The 25,004-nt window shown below is 41.4% G+C and overlaps 2 protein-coding genes across 9 annotated transcripts in view; one reads left to right on the top strand and one right to left on the bottom strand.

The window, feature by feature from the left end:
• ARMH4 (armadillo like helical domain containing 4) overlaps positions 1-25,004 on the top strand; it is a 164,513-nt gene that overhangs the window by 64,391 nt on the left and 75,118 nt on the right. For all 8 annotated transcript variants that reach the window (XM_038544812.1, XM_038544816.1, XM_038544814.1 and 5 more), the window contains one exon: positions 14,038-14,295. In XM_038544812.1, the coding sequence (XP_038400740.1) occupies positions 14,038-14,295 (258 nt within the window). The remainder of the gene's footprint in view (positions 1-14,037; positions 14,296-25,004) is intronic.
• On the bottom strand, positions 1,712-2,228 carry LOC106559163 (60S ribosomal protein L27a-like). Its single transcript, XM_038544822.1, has 2 exons — positions 2,041-2,228; positions 1,712-2,005 (listed from the first exon to the last, which is right to left on the bottom strand). The coding sequence occupies exons 1-2, from the start codon at positions 2,226-2,228 to the stop codon at positions 1,747-1,749; spliced, it is 447 nt and encodes a 148-aa protein (XP_038400750.1). The 3' UTR covers positions 1,712-1,746.

The following is a 25,004-nucleotide window of genomic DNA, read 5'->3' as shown; positions in this document are numbered from 1 at the left end:
GACAATGTAAGTAAGCAAAGAGGAAGGTGCCTAAGACAGTAGGGATTGGTAAGTGTGGTACTACTGCACATACTCCCTCTGATCTGGACACATCTTGCTCATATTGTTGCCAGGAGGAGTATGTGAGCTCAGTGATGCTAGATCTTGCAAGTTTTTCAGGATAAGCTAAAAATGTTGATTTTTATGTGACATATTCTTATTTAAGTGTTGGCAGTCAGTCCACATGTTTACCTATCCCATTTCATTTTTTAAAATTTTTTAATTGAAGTTTGATTTGCCAACATATAATATAACACCCAGTGCTCATCCCGTCAAGTGCCCTCCTCAGTGCCCATCACCCAGTCACCCCATCCCCCCCTCACTTCTCCTTCCACTACCCTTTGTTCATTTCCCAGAGTTAGGAGCCTCTCATGTTTTGTCACAATATAAGAAATAGTGAAAGGGGGGAATCCCTGGGTGGCTCAGCGGTTTGGCGCCTGCCTTTGACCCAGGGCATGGTCCTGGAGTCCCGGGATCCGAGTCCCACATTGGGCTCCTTCATGGAGCCTGCTTTTTCCTCTGCCTGTGTCTCCGCCTCTCTCTCTGTCTCTCTCTGTCTCTGGGTCTCTAATGAATAAATAAATAAAGTCTTAAAAAAAAAAGAAATAGTGAAAGGAATTATAAAGGAAAGGAGGAAAATGAGTGGGAAAAAATTAGAGAGGGTGCCATTTCATTTTTACTAGTATGGACACCCAAAAAGAGTCTATCTTCCCAGCAGCTGATCATCAGTTTGTGCTCTTAAATGAGTTTTCTAGACCTCCTTCAGGGCAGGTGGGCAGAGTCAGGTCTTTCTATCTTGTATCCGCATTGGCATGTGGGTTCCAGGCATTGGGTAAATGATGAATGATGGAGTGGATGGTTTTAGGACCATTATCTGGTTTAATTGATGTGCTTGCTGCTTGACTTGTCCTGCTTGTTGTTGTTATCACCTTTTTTTTTTTTTTTAAGATTTTATTTGTTTATTCATGAGAGACACAAAGAGTGAGGCAGAGACATAGGCAGAGGGAGAGTGAGGCAGGGCTCCCTCTGGGGAGCCTGATGCAGGATGCAGGACTCCATCCCAGGACCATGACCTGAGCCAAAGGCAGATGCTCAACCTCTGAGCCACCCAGGTACCCTGGAATATTCCAATTCTTAAGTTCTCTGGGATTCATTATTAGGCTTAATAAAATAAATATTGTATATATATTCTATTGTACATATCCAGTGTTACATGAGAAAATGTGAAAGCACTGAATTGGCAGCAATACTTAAGATTTTAGAAATGTCATGTAATTCCATAAATTTTGAGTCAGCTTTACATTGTGAGCTGCTGAATTTGGTGGACATGAAGAACTTCAGATGCTTCTGGGGCTCCTCCATCCCTTATGATACCAGAGAGCCATCTGCTGGAGATTTGTTTCATATCCTCAAAACAAGTTTAATTTTTTCTTTCCTGGCTTTCCAGTTTTGTATCCATTTTGATGTCCAAGTTAAAAAAATAAAGGTCCGGAAAATAAAAGCAGTGCCATCCCCATTGTTTCACTTAGTGATAGTTAAGTGTGGAAACCATATTGTTATGATGGCTTTTGATTATATTTGTATAGAAATTGCCAGGAAAACACATGCCGACAAATATTTCTTCTTTTATTTTATTTATTTTTTGTCTTTTTATTTTTTATTTTTTTTTCACTTGTTAGCATTTAATGAACCTCCCCCTATGTGGCTTCAAGCTACTAGAACGCAGGCGCCCCCAACACCCTTTATCTTCTCCTCAGCTTTTCTACTGAAGAATTTGGCATTCACGATGACAGGCTGTTTTGGAAGCTTTCCATTTCCCAAAACTTTGTAGTAGCCTGATCGCATCACATTGATAATAGGAGCAGCTCCAGTCTTGTTTTTGGCAGCGTTTACCTGTGTCTGCTCACTGACTAAGGTCCACACTTTATCAAGGTTGACAGTTGGGCAGAAGCTCTGGTTCCTCTTTCTTTTTTTTTTTTTTTTTTGCTCTGGTTCCTCTTTAAGTGGTAATGTCTCATACCGACTTTTCCAAAGTAACCTGGGTGATATTTGTCGAAATTGATCCTGTGATGATGCACGTCACCAGCATTCCCCTGGCCTCTTGGGTGTTTCCAGTGCTTGCCGATGCGGCCATGGCCATGGCTCATGTGGCCCCAAAGTTTCCGGGTCTTCCTCTGTCTGGATGGCATGTTGGCAGCCCAGAGGAAAAAGCTATTTTTTGTCCTTTTAGAAGATTTTATTTATTTATTTATCTGAGAGAATGAGCATGCAAGCAGGGTGGGGGTGGTGGGCAAGGGACAGAGGGAGAAGGAGAGAGAATCTAAATCAGACCTCCCGCTGAGCGTGCAGAACTCATTGTGGGGCTCCATGACCTGAGCTGAAACCAAGAGTTGGACATCTGATCGACTCAGCCACACAGGTGCCCCCATATGTTTCTTTTTTTAGAAATATGCTACTGGGATGTGTCCAAGCAACTCCCTTTAAGGGGGAAGTGGGAGAAAGGCTAATATGTACTCAGCATCTGCCCTGTTTTTTCCATGATATTCTTTCTCTTCTTCATGTGCCCTAATTTACCTTAGATTTAATTTTAAACATTGTAAAGGAAAGAAAAGGGCCACTAAAAAGAAAAGTTTGACACTTAAAAGATGATGATTCAAATTGATTATTACTTTTCCAAAGAGACAGAGTGTACAGGTAAGATGCTCTTCTTCCTGTTAAACAGGGAGAGACAGGTTATGTTGAGTACAAGTATTACTGTTGAAATTCTTCCTGTCTCCATTATTGGGATCATGTATTCTCTCTCTCTCTTTTTTTTTAAGACTTTATTTATTTATTCATGAGAGACACACACACACACACACACACAGAGAGAGAGAGAGAGAGAGAGAGAGAGAGAAAGAGAGAGGCAGAGACACAGGCAGCGGGAGAAGCAGGCCCCATGCAGGGAGTCCGATATGGGACTCGATCCCTGGTCTCCAGGATCACGCCCTGGGCTGAAGGTGGCGCTAAACTGCTGAGCCACCAGGGCTGCCCAGGATCATGTATTCTCAACCAAGGTTCCCCTCATTAGTAATACTCTGGGAATGCTAGCAACATCTGTAGCTTCTGGAAATCTAAAAATGTCTAAACTGTGATAAAAATGGAATGAGAGAAACTGAAGACCTTTGGTAGGAACTGCCTATTAAGTTCATGGCAACCGGACTTTGGAGGAGAGTCAGATTATTCAGGCCATGATCGTGGGGTAATTTTTCTTCCATATATATGTTCTGTTTGGATTCATTGGGAATTAACTCACAGTTCTGGTCCTGAACGAAAGTAAAACTCTTGGTTTTGGTGAACTTAGGCAGAAGTGTTTGCAACAAATACAACAGGCCTGTTCTAGAGAGTCAAAAATTCTGGGCTCAACAAACCCATTTGAGGCTCTGTTATGGTATTTAAGCACTCAAGGCAGTTATATCACCAGCTGTGAGGGCTGTAAGTAAAACAGAGTTTATCAGGCTTGCTTTCTGTTTAGCTGACAGTGTAAGCTTAGAGGATAATGCCTGCAAAGCATTTTGAGCTCCTCGGAAGAAAAGCCCTGTGTAAGTTCGAAGTATTGTTATGGGTTATAAAACAGCAGTTAAGAGATTTTGTCAGAGTATCTAGACAGGTGAAATTGGCTTAAAGAGGATACTGTCTAGACATATCTTTTTTTCTTCCTGCCACTTGCAATAGGACATTTCTCTGTGGAAGCTGTGGACACACTCCCTGCTTGATATCATTGAGCGTCTCTTAGCCGTATGGCACTTACCTGACATCTCTGTTTGATGTTTTACAGTTTTTATGTTATAGTTTCAGTTCACATCAAGCCCAAAAATGAGACCTCGAACCACGTCTGCATCCCTGTTGCAAACACCTGTGTTCGTTTTTTTGGCGGACACCTGTCAGGTTTTCACTGTTGTTAGGTGTCAGAATTCTCAACGGTGGCCATGCCAACATGTGACTTGATCTTAGTAAGAAGACTATGAAAAAAATCCATTAGGTCCATGACCAGGGAGCTCACTCAATGCCAGACTGGGCATCCTGAGTGCAGTGGGACACCCTTAGCTAGTGCTGGTTCAGCAAGAGCGAAAGGGAGTTTATGTAATGTGTGTCGTGCTTGGGAGTGGGAATAGTGTGAAGTGGTGGGAGGATTTGTTGTCTGTCACTAGAGGTGCTTACTCAACTGTCATTATTGCCCACTTGATTGCTGTTAGTGTCACTGCGAATCCTTGGTGTTATGAAGTAATCCGTGTCAAGTCATCCTGGGAATAAGGAAGCATTAGTTGTGAGGATGTACTTTCCATTCCAGGTGACAGACACAACTTGAAGAAATTTTCAGGCTGAACTCTGTGAACCTTTCTTACCAGGACTGCAGTGTTTTTTGGAGATTCCCAGGAGAAATACAATTTTTAAGTCTTTGATCACTATTACTTGGTATCTGTTATATCTGGTAAACCAAAAGCAGTTCCTTCTTTTAGAGGTTCATTTTTTTTTCTTTTTCTGTGTTATTTTAATATGAAATAATTGTGTGTGTGTGTGTGCGTGTTTGTTTTTTTTTTAAATAAGTATTTTTTAAAATTTATTTATTCAGAGAGAGAGAGAGACTGAGAGGCAGAGACACAGGCAGAGGGAGAAGCAGGCTCCATGCAGGGAGCCTGACACGGGACTCGATCCTGGGTCTCCAGGATCAGACCCCGGGCTGCAGGCGGCACTAAATCGCTGTGCCACCGGGGGTGCCCTTTTTTGTGTGTGTGTGTGTGTTTGTTTTATATTGGTCTGCATGCTTATTTAGGATTCAAATAGGCGAAAATAAAATAAAAAAATAAAATAAAATAGGCGAAAATAGAATTACCAAACTCAGAAAGCTCTACCCTGTAACCTTTAAATACAACATGGGAGTATAATTTGAATGAGTTCTTTATTTTATTTTATTTTATTTTATTTTATTTTATTTTATTTTATTTTATTTTAGTTCTTCCTTTAGATTCAGTTTTTTGGATCAGTGGTCTCCTTATGGTTTTTGGCACAATTATTTGTTGAATATTTATTTCATATCATTGCCCTCTGTGTTCAGAGCTGTTCATGACATCATTGTTGCTCTTGGGTGTAACTAGTTGAAAGACTGGCTGAAATACAGATGACTTTCTCTTTAGTTTTTTTTTTTTTTTTTTTTAAGATTTTATTTATTTATTCATGAGAAAGAGAGAGAGAGTCAGAGACACAGGCAGAGGGAGAAGCAGGCTCCACACAGGGAGCCTGATGTGGGACTCGATCCCGGGTCTCCAGGATCACGCCCTGGGCCGAAGGTGGCGCTAAACCACTGAGCCACCCAGGCTGCCCTCTCTTTAGTTTTTATGAACGGAAAATTAATGTATACAACTCCAGTTTGTTTTGTACCTATTGTTCTTTTTAAAAATTTTTTAAAATTTAAATTCAATTTAGCTAACATATAGTGTATTATTAGTTTCAGGGATAGAATTTAGTGATTCATCAGTGGCATCTAGCACTCAGTGCTCATTCCATCAAGTGACCTCCACACCTGTTGTTCTTAATATTTTGCCTTTGTGCTTGCTGCAAGATTATTTGGAGAATGTTTTACTAATTGTTTATTAGTTGTTACTCTGTGTTTCTTTAGATGTACCCCATTGTTAAAAACCTGCATTTAGTTCATTGTTTATGCATTCATTCACCTGTCCATCTGTTCAACAAATACTTTTTGAACACTCCTGATGGCCAAGCACTGTGCTCATCATTGGTGACACAACAGAGGACAAGATCATCTTTCCTTTTATCCAGTACTTTTCCACCTTTCTGGGTCAAACTGCAATAAAATACATTACTTTGGTAATATTTGGAAAGGTGATCATATCTTTTTGTTACTGATCGTTCCACAGAAAATTGCAGCAGGGTACCGGTGACATCCTATTACAGGTGTTTAACAGCTACAAGATGATTATAGGCTCCTACAAAATAAGAAAATTCTCAGGTTGACAAAGATAAGGAGGAAATAAGGTTATACTAAAAGCCTCACTCCAGTAAGGCTTGTCTTCCTCCTGTCTTCTCAGCACAGTTCCTGAAACATCCTTTTTCTAGAACTATCTATCTCCTCAGGCTTGCAATATGATTCCTCAGGTACTAAAAGTGACATAATAGTAAACCTTTTAAGTTCCTTTGTGTTGAAGGGTGGGGTTGGTGGTATAAGGGGAAGGCTTTCCTTTCTCATCTCCCATGGCAGTTGGGGCCCTTCTTTCCTTCCCAGTATGAAAGGAATCCTCCAAGAGAATACTCCTCTGATGTGGAGTAAACATCTCATGTTGGGCATTTCAGGACAGGGAGGAGGAGACGGAAGGCTCTACCAGGGTGGGTGAGTGTGGGAGAGATTATGAGACATGTTGATCTAAGCAATGTCATTCAAACCACCTCAGGAAGGTAGTGATCAGTTTGTTGGCCATGGCTTGCTGATGTGCAGCCTGACTTTTTGATGTCCTTTTCATTATTTTTAGTTCTATGCCTTATTTTTTCTGACTTTTTTTTGAAAAGACTTTATTTATTCATGAGAGATACAGAAAGAGAGAGAGAGAGACAGAGAGAGAGAGAGGCAGAGACACAGGCAGAGGGAGAAGCAGGCTCCATGCAGGGAACCCGATGTGGGACTTGATCCCAGGACCCCAGGATCATGCCTTGAGCCAAAGGCAGACCCTCAACTGCTGAGCCACGAAGGGGTCCCTATTTTTTCTGACTTTATTGAGATATAGTTGAGAAATAAAATTGTATTTAGAGTGTACATTTTGGTGACTTGGTAGATGCATAACATTGTAAAAGGGCTCCCACCATTGGATTAATTAACACAGCCATCACCTGACATATTTACTTTTTTGGTGTGAGGACATTTAAGCTTTGTTCTCTTAGCAAATCCTAGTGATACAATATAGTGTTATCATCTGTAGTAGTCACCATGTTATACATTAGACCTTTAGACTTTATTCATCTTAGAGCTGACAGTTTGTACCCTTTTACCAATCTTTCCCTGTTTTCTCCATGCTGTAGCCCCTGGCAACCACTTTTCTACTTTCTGTTTTTATGAGTTAGACTTTTTTAAAATTTAGATTCCACCTATAAGTACTACCATGTAGTATTTGTCTCTCTCTGTCGAACTTTCACTCAGCATAATGTCCTTCGGTTTCATCCATGTGGCAAATGATAGGATTTCCTTCTTTTTAAATGTTGAATAATATTCTATTGTATGTGTATTGCATTTTCTTTATCCATTCATCTGTCAGTGGACATGTAGGTTGTTTCCATACCTTGGCTATTGTGAGTTATGTGGCTATGAACACCGGAGTAGAGATATCTCTTTGGGATAATGCTTTTGCTTTCTTTGGATATATACCGAGAAGTGAGATTGCTGGGTTATACAGCTCTATACTTTAAGGGGGAGGAATTAACTGAGCTTATTGTGGGTCAAGTAGAAGTTGTCCTTGGTAAGTGGTAGTGGTCAGTGGTCAACAGTTCACTGATGAGAGCTGAAAACTCAAGGGCTTTACCTTTGTGTTCCTAGGGGACCAGTATCATATTGTCACAATCATTCCATCAAGTACAACCCGTTTAGGTTTGTGGAAGGAAAAGGCAGCTGAAAATGATTTTATAGTGCTTTAAAAATGAAGATACGTTCTTTTTAGTCTATGGCCAGTTTCTGTCTGCAGGAGGAAAGTCAGGAAAGCCATCAAATAGTTGTGATGATCCCTGATAGTTTTCTCCAAATTCCAGTGACCCTATACTTTTTTCTCTGTCCAACTTCTTCCTCAGCTTCTCTTTAATTAGAGTCCCTGGTCCATCTTTATTTTCCCTCCAGCTTTACTGGGATATTATTGACATATAACATATGTCAACATATGTTTAGGGGACACAATGTGATGATTTGATATACATATATATTACAAAATGGTTACCCCAATAAGGTGAGTTAACATTTCCATCTCCTCGCATAAAGACTATTTTTTTCAAGATTTTATTTATTCATGAGAGACACACACAGAGAGAGAGAGGCAGTGACACAGGCAGAGGGATAAGCAGGCTCCATGCAAGGAGCCCGATGTGGGACTCCATCCTAAGACTCCAGGATCACGCCCTGAGCCGAAGGCAGACGCTCAACTGCTGAGGCACCCAGGCATCCCATAAATACTATTTTTTAAGAGTTTATTTATTTGAGAGAGACAGAGAGAGAAAATGAGTGGGAGGAGGGCAGAGGGAGAAGACTGCCTGTAGAGCAAGGAGGCTGGCAAGGGAGTTGATCCCAGGACTCTGAGCTAAAGGCAGATGCTTAACCGACTGAGTCATCCAGGTACCCATAAATACTATTTTTTTTTTGTGGTGATAATATTTAAGATCTACTCTCATAATAACTTTCAAGTATGCAATACAGTATTGTTAATTATAGTCACCATACTGTACATTATATCCCCAGGACTTACTTGTGTTACTGTGGGAGTTTGTATTACTGTGAACCCTTTGCCTGGTTCATCTGTTTTTTTTTTTCTTTAAGATTTTCATTTATTTATTTGAGAGAGAGAGAACAAGTAGGGGGAGTGGTAGGTAGAGGGAGAAGCATATTCCCCATGGAGCAAAGAGCCCAAGGCGGGGCTCAATCCCAGGATTCTGGGATCATGACCTGAGCTGAAGGCAGATGCTTAACCAACTGACCTACCCAGGTGTCCTTACCTGGTCCATCTTTAATCACTTCCTTGACACACAGTCAACCACATCCCTCCGCCACTGAACTCTTCTAGCAAAATTTGCTGCTGGTTAAATCTCTCTGCCTACACTACTCTACCACCCATGCCTGAACCCAAGCAGCTGAATGTGGCTGGAGAAAAACACAACCCCCTCAGCCTGTCTCACTTTAAATTTATGATGTCCCATCTCAGGTGGGCCCATAGGGCTGCCTGCCAGTCCTATCACATTTCCCTGGGGAATTCACTTGCCCATTCTCCAAGATGACTATTTCACACTTTTTCCTCTCACCTCCAAACACCAACATTTCTTTTTTTCCTTCTTAGTTTCTTATTTGACTGAGAAAACAAAAGTAATATGAAGACAACTTTCATATATTCCCATCACCAGATCTATCCTTCTGCCTGCACTCGTGCCCACTGCAGTGGAGGAGGTGTCTGAGCCAGCCTGTGCACTGGATCCCATCCCTTCTCAGTCACAAGAAAGAAACAGCCTTATACAGTGGCCACTATGAGACAAGCTTAGTCCTTAGTACTTTATATATTAACTCATGTAACCATACAACAGCCCCGAGAGGTAGGAAGAACCCCAGTTTTACAGATGAGGAAGCTGAGGTACAGTAACGTGTCCAAAATCACAGAGTCATAGTACTTTGGTGTGGCTTGAGTCCATGTGTACAACCCCTTGCCATACCTCATCTCCAGCATTCCCCAGCAGCCCTCTCCCCTCTCTCCTGAGTCATCATTACCCCCCTGCCACTAGATCTTACCCATCAACTTACAAGCAAATTCTAGTATCTCCTATTTTCAGAAGCTACCCTGGACCCCCATATCTTCCTCTAGCTGCCCTCTTCCATCCCTCTTCTTTTTTTCAAAAGTTTTTGTAGGTTTTTTTGTTTTTAATATTTGCTGTATCTACTCCCTTTTTTCTCTCTTTTTTTTTTTTTTTTTCTTATTTTCTTTTCAACTACTCTAGTCTTGCTTTTACCTCTACCATTCCACAGAAACAGCTTTGGTCAAATCACTAATCACTTCCACAGTGTCGAAGCCAGCGGTAATGACAATACCAGAGGGACATTCTCAGTTTCTTACTCAGGCCCTCAGAAATGTTTTATTATTCCCTTGACTCCCTCCACTCCACACTTGTCTTGGTTTTTCTTCCACCTCAGTGGTCACTTCTGTATCTCCTTTGCTGGATCTCCTTCTGCTGGCCAACTTCTAATTGTCCGATTGCCCAGGGCTTGGACTGGACCACTTTTCCTCCTACCCAGACTCATTATTTTGATGATCTCAGCCAGTCTCAGGCTGTAAATATTATTTCTAAATTGATGACTCTTAGATGTTTATCTCTAGCTTTGATCTTCATTAGGCTTCCAGCATTTCCATTTGGAAGTTGTAGGCATAGGGATCACACAATCTGTCTCAAATAAAATTCTTGATTTTATTCTTTACCCTTTAGTTTCCATCTTTAATAAAGTGGAATCTTCCTTCCACATCACACATCATAATTATCAGTAGGGCTCTACTTTGAAATTACCTTCACACTACATCCCAGATCTGATCACTTCTTCCTGCTTCCAGAACTACATCCTTGTCCAAAGCACCATCATCTTATTCCCTGGTTGTGAAATACCCTCCTAATGGGTCTCTTTGCTTTGTCTCTTGCTCTGATATAGCTTGTTTCTCACCCTGCAGCCAGTCATTCCTTATAGATATGTGTCAGATCTGACCCCTGCTTACCCCTCCCACCTCATTTCCTATCCCTTCTTGTTCCCAGCCCAGTTTTTGTCATTCTTTGAACACAGCACACATCTGCATCAAGGCTTTAGTTTCTTTTCTTTTTATTTTTTTAAGATTTTATTTATTTATTCATGAGAGACACACAGAGAGAGAGGCAGAGGCACAGGCAGAGGGAGAAGCAGGCTCCATGCAGGGAGCCTGATGCGGGACTTGATCCCAGGACCCCAGGATAACGCCCGGGGATGAAGGCAGGTGCTAAACCCCAGAGCCACCCAGGCATCCCAAGGCTTTTGTTTCTGCTGTTCCTTCTGTTCCCTGTTGCCAGGAATGCTCCTGTAGATATTGACCTAAATTAAACAATAGAATTCATTATTTTGATATAATCTCTGTTCAAACTTTACCTTACCAGAAAAGTTTTCCTTGATCTCCCCATCCAAAAAAAGCAGAGATTGACATTTTCCATCTTCTTATCAGTTTTTTTCTTATCAGTTTTTGTTGTTGTTGTTGTTTTTAATAAATTAATTTTTATTGGTGTTCAATTTACCAACATACAGAATAACACCCAGTGCTCATCCCGTCAAGTGTCCCCCTCAGTGCCCGTCACCCACTCACCCCCACCCCCCGCCCTCCTCCCCTTCCACCACCCCTAGTTCGTTTCCCAGAGTTAGGAGTCTTTATGTTCTGTCTCCCTTTCTGATATTTCCCACACATTTCTTCTCCCTTCCCTTATATTTCCTTTCACTATTATTTATATTCCCCAAATGAATGAGAACATACACTGTTTGTCCTTCTCCGATTGACTTACTTCACTCAGCAGAATACCCTCCAGTTCCATCCACAATGGTGGGTATTTGCCGTTTCTAATGGCTGAGTAATATTCCATTGTATACATAGACCACATCTTCTTTATCCATTCATCTTTCGATGGACACCGAGGCTCCTTCCACAGTTTGGCTATTGTGGACATTGCTGCTATAAACATCGGGGTGCAGGTGTCCTGGCGTTTCATTGTATCTGAATCTTTGGGGTAAATCCCCAACAGTCTTACCAGTTTTAATCAGAGTGTAATGTTGTATCATCTGTTGTGAGCTGTGTGTCTCATTGAGTGGCATATTCGCTCCAGGAAGGCAGAGACGGTACTGGTTTATTCCTACTGTCTGGAACTAGGTGTTTGAGAAATAGTCATTGAATTTTTGGAATAGTGAGAGGTATTAAGTCCTACAAAGTTAAAGTTTTTATAAGAATGAAAAAGATAAGATGTACTATTTTTTAAAAGTTAAAAAAAACCTCTGTAAACAACAGGTGAAAAGGAATCTGTATGGAGAATACTGTCTAGAAGCAGAAAAAGAGAGTGTCGGAATTCCTGTGTAGCTCTGATCTTCCCTCTTCCCTTCTCCACCATTTCAAGTGGAGAGCCAAGAGAAGAGACCAGGGGAAGGTTCTCAGTTTTGTGAGCTCTCATCTGGGGCTTCAGGGTGTATCCATGGTGAGGGAGGAGCCTTGAAGTATTCCTAGAAAATTAAAATTGGTGAAGCAAAGTAAAATTGGGGACTTTCTGTTTCCTCAATTCACTCTGCTTGAAGCATTGAATGTGACAAATTGTGAATTTAATTCTTAGGATGATGATAATAATAATGATTTTTTTCAAGTGTGCTTTTCTGACTGCCTTCGATCAATATCCTATTTCCTAATCTCCTTTAGAATTGAATTGAGAATGTTGATGTAGTTGTTTCTACTTTCTTGGGTCAATTTTCCAACAGGAGCCAGGAGTGGATATATGTACCTCTCATTTAACATCTTCTACTCACTGATATGGAAGGAGAATAGAAGGAAAATTGTGCCAAAATAATGAATTTTTTTGTTTAGTATTATAAGATACAAAAGGATTGGGACACTCTTGAAATTCTGTTAGTATTTTAGTGTACTTTCTCATGGGCAGATTTTTTAAAAAACATTTTATTTATTTATTCTTGAGAGACACACAGAGAGAGAGAGAGAGGCAGAGACACAGGCAGAGGGAGAAGCAGGCTCCATGCAGGGATGGATCCCGGGACTCCAGGATCATGCCCCGAGCCAAAGGCAGGCATTCCACCCCCCTTTTTTAAAATTATAGTTGAAACACAATGTTACATTAATTGCAGCTGTACAGCCTAGTGATTCCACAAGTCTATACTTTATGCTATGCTCACCACAAGTGTAGCTACCACCTGTCACCATACAATGCTATTACAATACTATGGGCTGTATTTCCGATTTTGTGCCTTTTATCTCTGTGACTTATTCATTCCGTAACTGGAAGCCTGTATCTCCCACTTCTGTTTGCCCAACCCCCATGTGTTTTCCCTCTGGCAACCATCAGTTTGTTATCTGTATTTATGGGTCTGTTTCTCCTTTTTGTTTATTTGTTTATTCATTTGTTCTGTTTTTTAGATTCCCCATGTGAATGAAATTATATGGTATTTGTTTTTCTCAGTCTGACTTATTTTGTTTAGCATAATACCCTCTAGGTTCATCCGTGCTATTGAAAATGGCAAGATTTCACTCCTTTTTATGGCTGAGTAGCATTCTGTGGTGTGTGTGTATGTGTGTTTATCACATATATATGTATATATACATATATATACATATATATACATATACATATATATACATATATATATATATATATGAGTGTGTGTGTGTGTGTATCACTTCTTTATCCATTCACCTGTCCATGGATACTTGGGTTGCTTTCATATTTTGGCTATTGTAAATAATGCCACAATAAACATAGAGCTGCATGTATCTTTTTGAATTCGTGTTTTCATTTTCTTTGGGTAGAATTACTGGATCATATGGTATTTCTATTTTTAATTTTTTGAGGAATCTCCATAAGTCTTCCACAGTGGCTATACCAATTTGCATTCCTACCAACAGTGCATGAAGGTTCCTTTTTCTCCACATCTTCACTAACACTTATTTTTCTCATCTTTTTGTTTCTAGCCATTCTGACAGATGTAAGGTGATATCATTGAGGTTTTGATTTGTATTTCCTTGATGATTAGTGATGCTGAGTATCTTTTTATGTGTCTGTTGGCAATCTGTATATCTTCTTTGGAAAAATATCTGTGCAAGTCTTCTAATTTTTAAACTGGATTATTTGTTTCTTAGGGGTTGGGTTCTATAATTTCTTTATATATTTTGGATATGAAATTGTGGGTACATCTTCAGTGACCTCCAGCAGAAAAAGGGAAGGGATGTTTCGTACCTTCGTAAATATAAACTAATAAAAATTTATATTTCCTGAACTGTGACTCCATGTACACATGCTCTGTACTAATTATCTGACACCATACACCTATGGTGAGCACATGATCTTGCAAGGCCCACATCACCCAACTTTGGCTATGAAATTTGTTTGAAAAAGTCAACTACAATTATTTTGTAGTGTTTGGGTCATTTCAAAAGATTCATATGTAGGCATTTACTGTGTTCCTTTGTGTTTCTTGGTGATTTCTTTTTTTCCTAGAGGGAGAAGAAGATGAGGATGAAGAGGATGAGGAGGAGGAAGAGGAAGAAGAGGAAGATGAGGAAGAAGATGAAGAAGATAAAGAAGGAGAGACCCTGGATGAGAGCTTGGATGGTGATGCTGAGCTGCCTGGGTTTACTCTCCCTGGCATCACGTCTCAAGAACCTGGCTTGGAGCAGGAAAATCTGGGCCCGTTGGAGGGAGCTACCTACCAGGTGCCAGACGCTATCGAGTGGGAACAGCAGAATCAGGGCCTGGGTAAGAGTCACTCGTGTTTCTTTCTTCCTCCCCCCTCTCCTCCTTTTATTTTCTTAAGGTGGCAGCTTGCTTTCTTGGCATCAATTATGGAGCAAAATGGACTTTCTGGTTATGTTTATGGATGGTTCATTTCAGAAAAGTTATCAGTTTTTTCTTAGATGTTTATATTTAGTGTGCTCTTAAATAGCCAGCCTCCAAATAGTCTCCAGCTGCCCACTGAGAGCACAGTTACCTAGTTTTTGGAAGGAATTCCATCTTTCCTTCCCAGCTGGAAGACAACTATTGGTTTTGGGAGGACTTCCAAATGGAGAGAAGACATGAGTAACCAGTGTGCTGAACAAGCAGCGTGAATGGTCTGCAGTCAGAAAACAAATATATGGAGTTACCTTCTGTCCCTGTAGAATTTGCTTCCTAGGGGAAATTCTTCCCCCACTTCTGAGTGTGTGCTCAGCAGGCTTGTTACTTTTCGGTTTCTTCTTAGGTTTTATTTGGTTGGCAGATACAGTCTCAGTTTAGCAGTCAGTGTCCAGACACCTACGTACTTGCTGTCTCTCGGGCATGGCCCGAATTATCCTGGAGAGGCTCCATGGGTGCAGGCTGACCTCACCTCTGACACTCTCTTCCCCATCAGCAGGGAAGCTCCTTGGTGTCTCTCCTTTTGGCTTTTTCTAGAGAGATGCTATAAGCTCTGGTGATTCCTTGAGGCCTTACTCTCTTCACTTGAGGTAAGATGATCTCTTCTCTAAAGAAATACCCTCTCTGAAATTCTCTTAGTCTTTAACAGCCCCTTTTACAACCTTCAGTGCAGCAGAGGTTAGGTTTATTTTTTAAAATTTTTAAAAAAGATTTTATTTATTCATGAGAGACACCGAGACATAGGCAGTGGGAGAAGCAGGCTCCCTGCCGGGAGCCTGATGCAAGACTTGATCCCAGGACTCCGGGATCACGACCTGAGCTGAAGGCAGATGCTCAGCCACTGAACCATCCAGGCACCCCAGCAGAGGTTAGGTTTAAAAGTCACATAACTAAAAAAAAAAACTAAAAAAAAAAAAAAAAAAAAAAAAAAAAAAAAAAAGTCACATAACTAGTGTTTGGCAATTTCATTGGAAATTTGGATGTTGGTCTGGAACTTTGCTCTGGAATATCATGCTAGTGTATTATGGTGCCTTGGTTGAAATATCCAATTTCGAATCTTATTGCATATGATTTCTTAAAGATCATTCTCCTCTCTCATGAAAACTTTTAGATTAGTGGTGAGAAAGGGTGAGTACATTAATACAAGTGCAGAGCAGGAAAATCACTGTGTCAAGTTATTGCATGATTGTGTAGTTTAAAATAAGCTCTTTTTAAAATAAGATTTTGTTTAATTATTTGAGAGAGCACGTTCATTTGTGCATATGAGTCGGGGTGGGGGACAGAGGGAGAGGGAGAAGCAGACTCCCCGCTGAGCAGGGAGCTCCATGCAGGACTTAATCCCAGGTCCCCAAGATCATGACCTGAGCTGAATGCAGATTCTTTACCAACTGAGCCACTCAGGCACCTCAGGATTTTTTTTTTTTTTTAAAGATGAAATTAGACTTGGTAAAACTTTGAAAGGTTTGTGGTCTAAGGAGGAATACTTTTCTTTGATGAACTGTCCTTTTGATCTGGTTAATTCATCCAACAAACCTCCCTGAGCACCTACTCTGTTCATGGCACTTTGCATGGGGACAGAGAGGAAAGCCAGAGTGGTGCCTTTCTTTGATTAGAGCAGAACCCACTTCATAAAGTTTCAGTGTGGGGAGGGTGAGTTTTATAATAAAAGTAGGTTATTAGAGGGCAAAACAGAAATGTGGAAGGGGGTCCTCCTATCCTGCCTCCTGATTCCAGCCCCCATGCATAGCTAAGTATTTTTAAATTAGAGATACCAATTTAGTGATTTGTTATGCTTTTTTTTATAAAGATTTTATTTATTTATTCATAGAGACAGAGAGAGGCAGAGACACAGGCAGAGGGAGAAGCAGGCATCATGCAGAGAGCCCGACATGGGACTCGATTCAGGGTCTCCAGGATCACGCCTGGGCTGCAGGCAGCGCTAAACCGCTGCGCCACTGGGGCTGCCCACTTGTTATGCTTTTAAAAGTGATTCCCGTAAGTCCTGAGGTTTTGTTTTTGTTTTGTTTTGTTTTGTTTTTAACATATCAGAGTTTTTCTTATAATTATTTACCATTTCTCCAGATATGTCTTACCTTTTACTGTCACTTCCTTTTCTGATAAATTCATTCTATCAACATGTTTTTAGCACTGAGTTTCCTGAAAACCAAAGAAGGAACAAATTGTCCAAGCTGTTTTTTTTTTTTTCTTTCTTCCCACTATGGGAAGACTGTGTTTGAGTAGTGTCTGGCACTAGAATTTTATTTGCTCATCACCTTTTTCTTGGAGTCACAGAGATATCTCCTAGTCACTCACAACCAGTAATAACTTCTGGATCAACATTAATTGATAACAGTTTTCTAAATACTCTCAGGTCAGATGAGGTAGAGGAAAACCTCTCCTATTTGTGATGGATTTTGTGGTAGGTGGAATAGTGGCTCCCCAAAGATGTCTGTGTCCTAATCTTTGGAGCTTGTGAATTTGTTATGTTTCATGGCAAAAAGGACTTTAGTGAGGTGATTGAGTTAAGAATCTTGAGATGGGAGGTTATTCTGGATCATCTAGGGGGGCCAATATAATCACATATGTCCTTATAGGGGGGAGGCAGGAGAGTCAGAGTCAGAGAAGGAGATGTGATGAGAGAGGCAGAGGTCAGAGTGATGTGGTCATGAGCCAAGGAATGCTAGCTGCTCCCAGAAGCTTCAAAAGGCAAGGAAATTGATTCTCCCCTGAACCTCTAAAATACAATCCTGCATATACCTTGATTTTAACTAAGACCCATTTCAGACTTTTGACCTGCAGAACTATAAGATGTTAAATTTGTGTTGTTTTGAGCCACAAAGTTTGTGGTAATTTCTTACAACAGAAATAGGAAACTAATAGAGATTTCAATAAGTACTTTATGAGAAACATCATTTTAGAATGTAGAGCTGCATGGTAGCTATAGTCAGAGTGTGAACATTGTAAACTTAAATGTAGTTTCTTCTTTTTTTTTCTTTAGATATATTTATTCTAGAGAGAGAGTGTGCATGGGCACATGTGTGAGCTGGGGGTGAGCAGACTCCCCACTGAGCATGAGGCCCAAAGCAGAGCTCAATCCCAGGACCTGATATCATAACCTGAGCCCAAATCAAGAGCTGGCCACCCAACTGACTTAGCCACCCAGGTGCCCTAACTAGTTTTTTTTTCTGAATGAGTCATTAAAAGTGCAAAAATCGAGAACTTTCAAAAAGTAATTCTATTTAATATAACACTCTAATTGACCTTCAGACCTATTTTCTGGTCGGTTATTTTATTTATAGATTACCACATCATATATTATAATATGAATGATATTCCAAAGCAAATGCTAAAACCCATATAAACCTTTAAAAATGAACAGATTGAAGTGGGTAGCTGGGATTGGCTAAAAATAACACAAACTCTTTGAATAGATTATAGTTTCATTTCCTGCGAAGTAACATGGGCAGAAAACTTAGATGACTTTCTAAGGCAAAGCAGTAGCTTCATGGCCTCGTATTCTCTGAACTACTGCTTTCTGCATTGTCACATACACGTTGCCTCTACAGCGTTGGAGGGAGAGAGTTCAGCTGTTTCTTCTTTTTTTTTTTTAAGATTGTATTTATTTATTTGAGAGAGAGAGTGAAAGCATAAGCAGGGGGAGGGGCAGACTCTCCACTGAGCTCAGAACCCCATGTGGGGCTTGATCCTAGGACGCTGAGACCATGACCTGACCTGAAGGTAGATGCTTAACTGATTGAGCCACCCAGATGCCCCGAGAACTCAGCTTCTTGATCTTGCTCTGAAGTGTGAGTGGAATGAACTGTATGTTGTCAGGATAGAATTAGGAGCAAAAGTCTCCTATTCTGGCTGAGGGGGATAGATTGGTAAAATGCTAGTAGCACGCAGGAAGTTCTTTATACACATATGCAGAATCAATTTCTTCTCTTATCTAACAATTTCATTTTCAAATTTATTGACAAAGACCTGTACAGAGAGCAGACGTGGTGACTCACACCACTTCTGATCCTGTTATGTACTATATAATAAATCATACATCTATGCCTTTTATCGTATAAAATCAATATGACCAAAGTTGAGTCAACACATCCATTTTAATGCCAAAACATTTTTTTTTATTTATTTTTTATCGGTGTTCAATTTACTAACATACAGAATAACCCCCAGTGCCCGTCACCCATTCACTCCCACCCCCCGCCCTCCTCCCCTTCTACCACCCCTAGTTCGTTTCCCAGAGTTAGCAGTCTTTACGTTCTGTCTCCCTTTCTGATATTTCCCACACATTTCTTCCCCCTTCCCTTTTATTCCCTTTCACTATTATTTATATTCCCCAAATGAATGAGAACATATAATGTTTGTCCTTCTCCGACTGGCTTATTTCACTCAGCATAATACCCTCCAGTTCCATCCACGTTGAAGCAAATGGTGGGTATTTGTCATTTCTAATAGCTGAGTAATATTCCATTGTATACATAAACCACATCTTCTTTATCCATTCATCTTTCGTTGGACACCGAGGCTCCTTCCACAGTTTGGCTATCGTGGCCATTGCTGCTATAAACATCGGGGTGCAGGTGTCCCGGCGTTTCACTGCATCTGTATCTTTGGGGTAAATCCCCAGCAGTGCAATTGCTGGGTCGTAGGGCAGGTCTATTTTTAACTCTTTGAGGAACCTCCACACAGTTTTCCAGAGTGGCTGCACCAGTTCACATTCCCACCAACAGTGTATGAGGGTTCCCTTTTCTCCACATCCTCTCCAACATTTGTTGTTTCCTGCCTTGTTAATTTGCCCCATTCTCACTGGTGTGAGGTGGTATCTCATTGTGGTTTTGATTTGTATTTCCCTGATGGCAAGTGATGCAGAGCATTTTCTCATGTGCATGTTGGCCATGTCTATGTCTTCCTCTGTGAGATTTCTGTTCATGTCTTTTGCCCATTTCATGATTGGATTGTTTGTTTCTTTGGTGTTGAGTTTAATAAGTTCTTTATAGATCTTGGAAACTAGCCCTTTATCTGATATGTCATTTGCAACTATCTTCTCCCATTCTGTAGGTTGTCTTTGAGTTTTGTTGACTGTATCCTTTGCTGTGCAAAAGCTTCTTATCTTGATGAAGTCCCAATAGTTCATTTTTGCTTTTGTTTCTTTTGCCTTCGTGGATGTATCTTGCAAGAAGTTACTGTGGCCGAGTTCAAAAAGGGTGTTGCCTGTGTTCTTCTCTAGGATTTTGATGGAATCTTGTCTCACATTTAGATCTTTCATCCATTTTGAGTTTATCTTTGTGTATGGTGAAAGAGAGTGGTCTAGTTTCATTCTTCTGCATGTGGATGTCCAATTTTCCCAGCACCATTTGTTGAAGAGACTGTCTTTCTTCCAATGGATAGTCTTTCCTCCTTTATCGAATATTAGTTGCCCATAAAGTTCAGGGTCCACTTCTGGATTCTCTATTCTGTTCCACTGATCTATGTGTCTGTTTTTGTGCCAGTACCACACTGTCTTGATGACCACAGCTTTGTAGTACAACCTGAAATCTGGCATTGTGATGCCCCCAGATATGGTTTTCTTTTTTAAAATTCCCCTGGCTATTCGGGGTCTTTTCTGATTCCACACAAATCTTAAAATAATTTGTTCTAACTCTCTGAAGAAAGTCCATGGTATTTTGATAGGGATTGCATTAAACGTGTATATTGCCCTGGGTAACATTGACATTTTCACAATATTAATTCTGCCAATCCATGAGCATGGAATATTTTTCCATCTCTTTGTGTCTTCCTCAATTTCTTTCAGAAGTGTTCTATAGTTTTGAGGGTATAGATCCTTTACATCTTTGGTTAGGTTTATTCCTAGGTATCTTACGCTTTTGGGTGCAATTGTAAATGGGACTGACTCCTTAATTTCTCTTTCTTCAGTCTCATTGTTAGTGTATAGAAATGCCACTGACTTCTGGGCATTAATTTTGTATCCTGCCACGCTACCGAATTGCTGTATGAGTTCTATCAATCTTGGGGTGGAGACTTTTGGGTTTTCTATGTAGAGTATCATGTCATCGGCGAAGAGGGAGAGTTTGACTTCTTCTTTGCCAATTTGAATGCCTTTAATGTCTTTTTGTTGTCTGATTGCTGAGGCTAGGACTTCCAGTACTATGTTGAACAGCAGTGGTGAGAGTGGACATCCCTGTCTTGTTCCTGATCTTAGGGGAAAGGCTCCCAGTGCTTCCCCATTGAGAATGATATTTGCTGTGGGCTTTTCATAGATGGCTTTTAAGATGTCGAGGAATGTTCCCTGTATCCCTACACTCTGAAGAGTTTTGATCAGGAATGGATGCTGTATTTTGTCAAATGCTTTCTCTGCATCCAATGAGAGGATCATATGGTTCTTGGTTTTTCTCTTGCTGATATGATGAATCACATTGATTGTTTTACGGGTGTTGAACCAGCCTTGTGTCCCAGGGATAAATCCTACTTGGTCATGGTGAATAATTTTCTTAATGTACTGTTGGATCCTATTGGCCAGTATCTTGTTGAGAATTTTTGCATCCATGTTCATCAGGGATATTGGTCTGTAATTCTCCTTTTTGGTGGGGTCTTTGTCTGGTTTTGGAATTAAGGTGATGCTGGCCTCATAGAACGAATTTGGAAGTACTCCATCTCTTTCTATCTTTCCAAACAGCTTTAGGAGAATAGGTATGGTTTCTTCTTTAAACGTTTGATAGAATTCCCCTGGGAAGCCATCTGGCCCTGGACTCTTGTGTCTTGGGAGGTTTTTGATGACTGCTTCAATTTCCTCCCTGGTTATTGGCCTGTTCAGGTTTTCTATTTCTTCCTGTTCCAGTTTTGGTAGTTTGTGGCTTTCCAGGAATGCGTCCCTTTCTTCTAGATTGCCTAATTTATTGGCGTATAGCTGTTCATAATATGTTTTTAAAATCGTTTGTATTTCCTTGGTGTTGCTAGTGATCTCTCCTTTCTCATTCATGATTTTATTAATTTGAGTCTTCTCTCTCTTCTTTTTAATAAGGCTGGCTAATGGTTTATCTATCTTGTTAATTCTTTCAAGAAACCAACTCCTGGTTTTGTTGATCTGTTCCACAGTTCTTCTGGTCTCGATTTCGTTGAGTTCTGCTCGAATCTTGATTAACTCCCTTCTTCTCTTGGGTGTAGGATCTATTTGCTGTTTTTTCTCTAGCTCCTTTATGTGTAAGGTTAGCTTTTGTATTTGAGTTCTTTCCAGTTTTTGAATGGATGCTTGTATTGCGATGTATTTCCCCCTTAGGACTGCTTTTGCTGCATCCCAAAGATTTTGAACGGTTGTATCTTCATTCTCATTAGTTTCCATGAATCTTTTTAATTCTTCCTTAATTTCCTGGTTGACCCTTTTATCTTTTAGCAGGATGGTCCTTAACCTCCACGTGTTTGAGGTCCTTCCAAACTTTTTGTTGTGATTTAGTTCTAATTTCAAGGCATTATGGTCTGAGAATATGCAGGGGACAATCCCAATCTTTTGGTATCGGTTCAGACCCGATTTGTGACCCAATATGTGGTCTATTCTGGAGAAAGTTCCATGTGCGCTTGAGAAGAATGTGTATTCAGTTGAGTTTGGATGTAAAGTTCTGTAGATATCTGTGAAATCCATCTGGTCCAGTGTATCATTTAAAGCTCTCGTTTCTTTGGAGATGTTGTGCTTAGAAGACCTATCGAGTATAGAAAGAGCTAGATTGAAGTCACCAAGTATAAGTGTATTATTATCTAAGTATTTCTTCACTTTGGTTAATAATTGATTGATATATTTGGCAGCTCCCACATTCGGGGCATATATATTGAGGATTGTTAAGTCCTCTTGTTGAATAGATCCTTTAAGTATGATATAGTGTCCCTCTTCATCTCTCACTACAGTCTTTGGGGTAAATTTTAGTTTATCTGATATAAGGATGGCTACCCCTGCTTTCTTTTGAGGACCATTCGAATGGTAAATGGTTCTCCAACCTTTTATTTTCAGGCTGTAGGTGTCCTTCTGTCTAAAATGAGTCTCTTGTAGACAGCAAATAGATGGGTCCTGCTTTTTTATCCAGTCTGAAACCCTGCGCCTTTTGATGGGGTCATTAAGCCCGTTCACATTCAGAGTTACTATTGAGAGATATGAGTTTAGTGTCATCATGATATCTATTCAGTCCTTGTTTTTGTGGACTGTTCCACTGAACTTCTTCTTAAAGGGGAATTTTAAGAGTCCCCCTTAAAATTTCTTGCAGAGCTGGTTTGGAGGTCACATATTCTTTTAGTTGCTGCCTGTCTTGGAAGCTCTTTCTCTCTCCTTCCATTTTGAATGAGAGCCTTGCTGGGTAAAGTATTCTTGGTTGCATGTTCTTCTCATTTAGGACCCTGAATATATCCTGCCAGCCCTTTCTGGCCTGCCAGGTCTCTGTGGAGAGGTCTGCTGTTACCCTAATACTCCTCCCCATAAAAGTCAGGGATTTCTTGTCTCTTGCTGCTTTAAGGATCTTCTCTTTATCTTTGGAATTTGCAAGCTTCACTATTAAATGTCGAGGTGTTGAACGGTTTTTATTGATTTTAGGGGGGGATCTCTCTATTTCCTGGATCTGAATGCCTGTTTCCCTTCCCAGATTAGGAAAGTTTTCAGCTAGAATTTGTTCAAATACATATTCTGGCCCTCTGTCCCTTTCGGCGCCCTCGGGAACCCCAATTAAACGTAGGTTTTTCTTTCTCAGGCTGTCGTTTATTTCCCTTAATCTATCCTCATGGTCTTTTAATTGTTTGTCTCTTTTTTCCTCAGTTTCCCTCTTTGCTATCAACTTGTCTTCTATGTCACTCACTCGTTCTTCCACCTCGTTAACCCTCGTCGTTAGGACTTCTAGTTTGGATTGCATCTCATTCCATTGATTTTTAATTTCTGCCTGATTAGCTCTAAATTCTGCATTCATGAAGTCTCTTGAGTCCTTTATACTTTTTTCTAGAGCCACCAGTAGCTGTATAATAGTGCTTCTGAATTGGCTTTCTGACATTGAATTGTAATCCAGATTTTGTAACTCTGTGGGAGAGAGGACTGTTTCTGATTCTTTCTTTTGAGGTGAGGTTTTCTTTCTAGTCATTTTGCTCAGTGCAGAGTGGCCAAAAGCAAGTTGTATTGGGAAAAAGAGAAAAAGAGAGGAGAGAAAGAAGGAAAGAAAAGAGAAAGAGAAAAAAAAGGGAAGAAAAAAACGAAAAAAAAAAAAGAAGAAGAAAAAGAGAAAGAAAAAGAAAGGAGAAAAAAAGGGGGGTGGGGGAAGGAAACAAATCAAAAAGCAAAACAAAACAAAACAAAACAAAACAAAACAAAAAAGAACCACCGGGGAGTATCTTCTGATTCTGTGTACTTTAAGTCCCTTGGCTTCTCCTGGAAGTTGTCCGTCTAGCTGGTCTTCTGGGGGAGGGGCCTGTTGTGCTGATTTTCAGGTGTTAGCAGTTGGGGGAGCTGCTGTGCCCCTGCCTGGTGCAGGGCTCAGCGGGGGTTGTTTACCCCGTGAGGCCGCAGGAGGAACAGCCCCAGTGGCGGGGCAGCTCTGGAAACCTGGATTCAGCTCCGGCAGGAACTCCGTCTGCAGGGCCTGGAGGCTCCGGGGCGGGGCCGCTGATCTGCTCAGCTGGGGCAGGAGCGTCCTCGCTGTCCTGGGCCCTCCCGGCCTCTGCCTGTCCCGGGGGAGGCGGGATCCTGGGCTGTGTCCCGGCGCCCTGTGCTCCGGAGCCTGCGCTGGTGGATTCGCGCTCCCGGCCCGCAGCCCCCTCCGCGGAGCTGCCGCCCGAGCCCCTCCGAGCTGCTCCTGGAACCGCGCAGCCCCCTCCGCACGGAGCCTCTTCCTCTGCCCGAGCCCCCCCCGAGCTGCTCCCGGGGCCGTGCAGCCCCCTCCGCGGAGCCGCCGCCCGAGCCCCTCCGAGCTGCTCCGGGTCCGCCGTGCGCGCTGCAGCCCTTAGGGAGCTCGGCGCACTCTCCTGGGCGCGCAGTTGCTCTGTTACTGTCCCCTGGAGCCCGAGGGCATCCCCGCCCTCCTGGGTCCTGCTCCAACTCCCTGCGAGCCCCTTTCCTCCCGGGAAGGTCGGTGCAGCTCCTGCGTCTCCGGGACGGGGCTCTCCTGTCCTGGGGACACTCGCCCCGGCCTCAGCCCGGCTCCTCGCGGGCCCCTCCCCCTTGGAGGCCTTTGTTTTTTTACTTCTTTTTTCCCGTCTTCCTACCTTGATAGAAGCGCGAACTCTTCTCACTGTTGCATTCCAGGTGTTCTCTCTTTAATTCTCAGGCCGAATTCGTAGATTTTCAGGATAATTTGAAGGTTTTCTAGGTAATTTGGTGGAGACAGGTGATTTGGAGACCCTACTCTTCCGCCATCTTGCTCCTCCCCCTCTGCCAAAACATTTCCAATGTAATTAATACCTAGGGATTCTTTCCTTTTTGCATTCTATCTCTGTCAGGATACCTTTAGCTATAGGTAGTGGGAACCTTAAGTTGGTTTAAAGAGTAAAGAAATATATTTTCTTTGAAAACAAAACAGTCCTTGGTGTGTTGACTTTTCCCCTGG

Source organism: Canis lupus, chromosome 8 (genome assembly GCF_011100685.1).
Source record: "Canis lupus familiaris isolate Mischka breed German Shepherd chromosome 8, alternate assembly UU_Cfam_GSD_1.0, whole genome shotgun sequence".
In the NCBI taxonomy this organism is placed as follows: Eukaryota; Metazoa; Chordata; class Mammalia; order Carnivora; family Canidae; genus Canis; species Canis lupus.
This window is presented reverse-complemented; position numbering and strand designations above follow the sequence as displayed.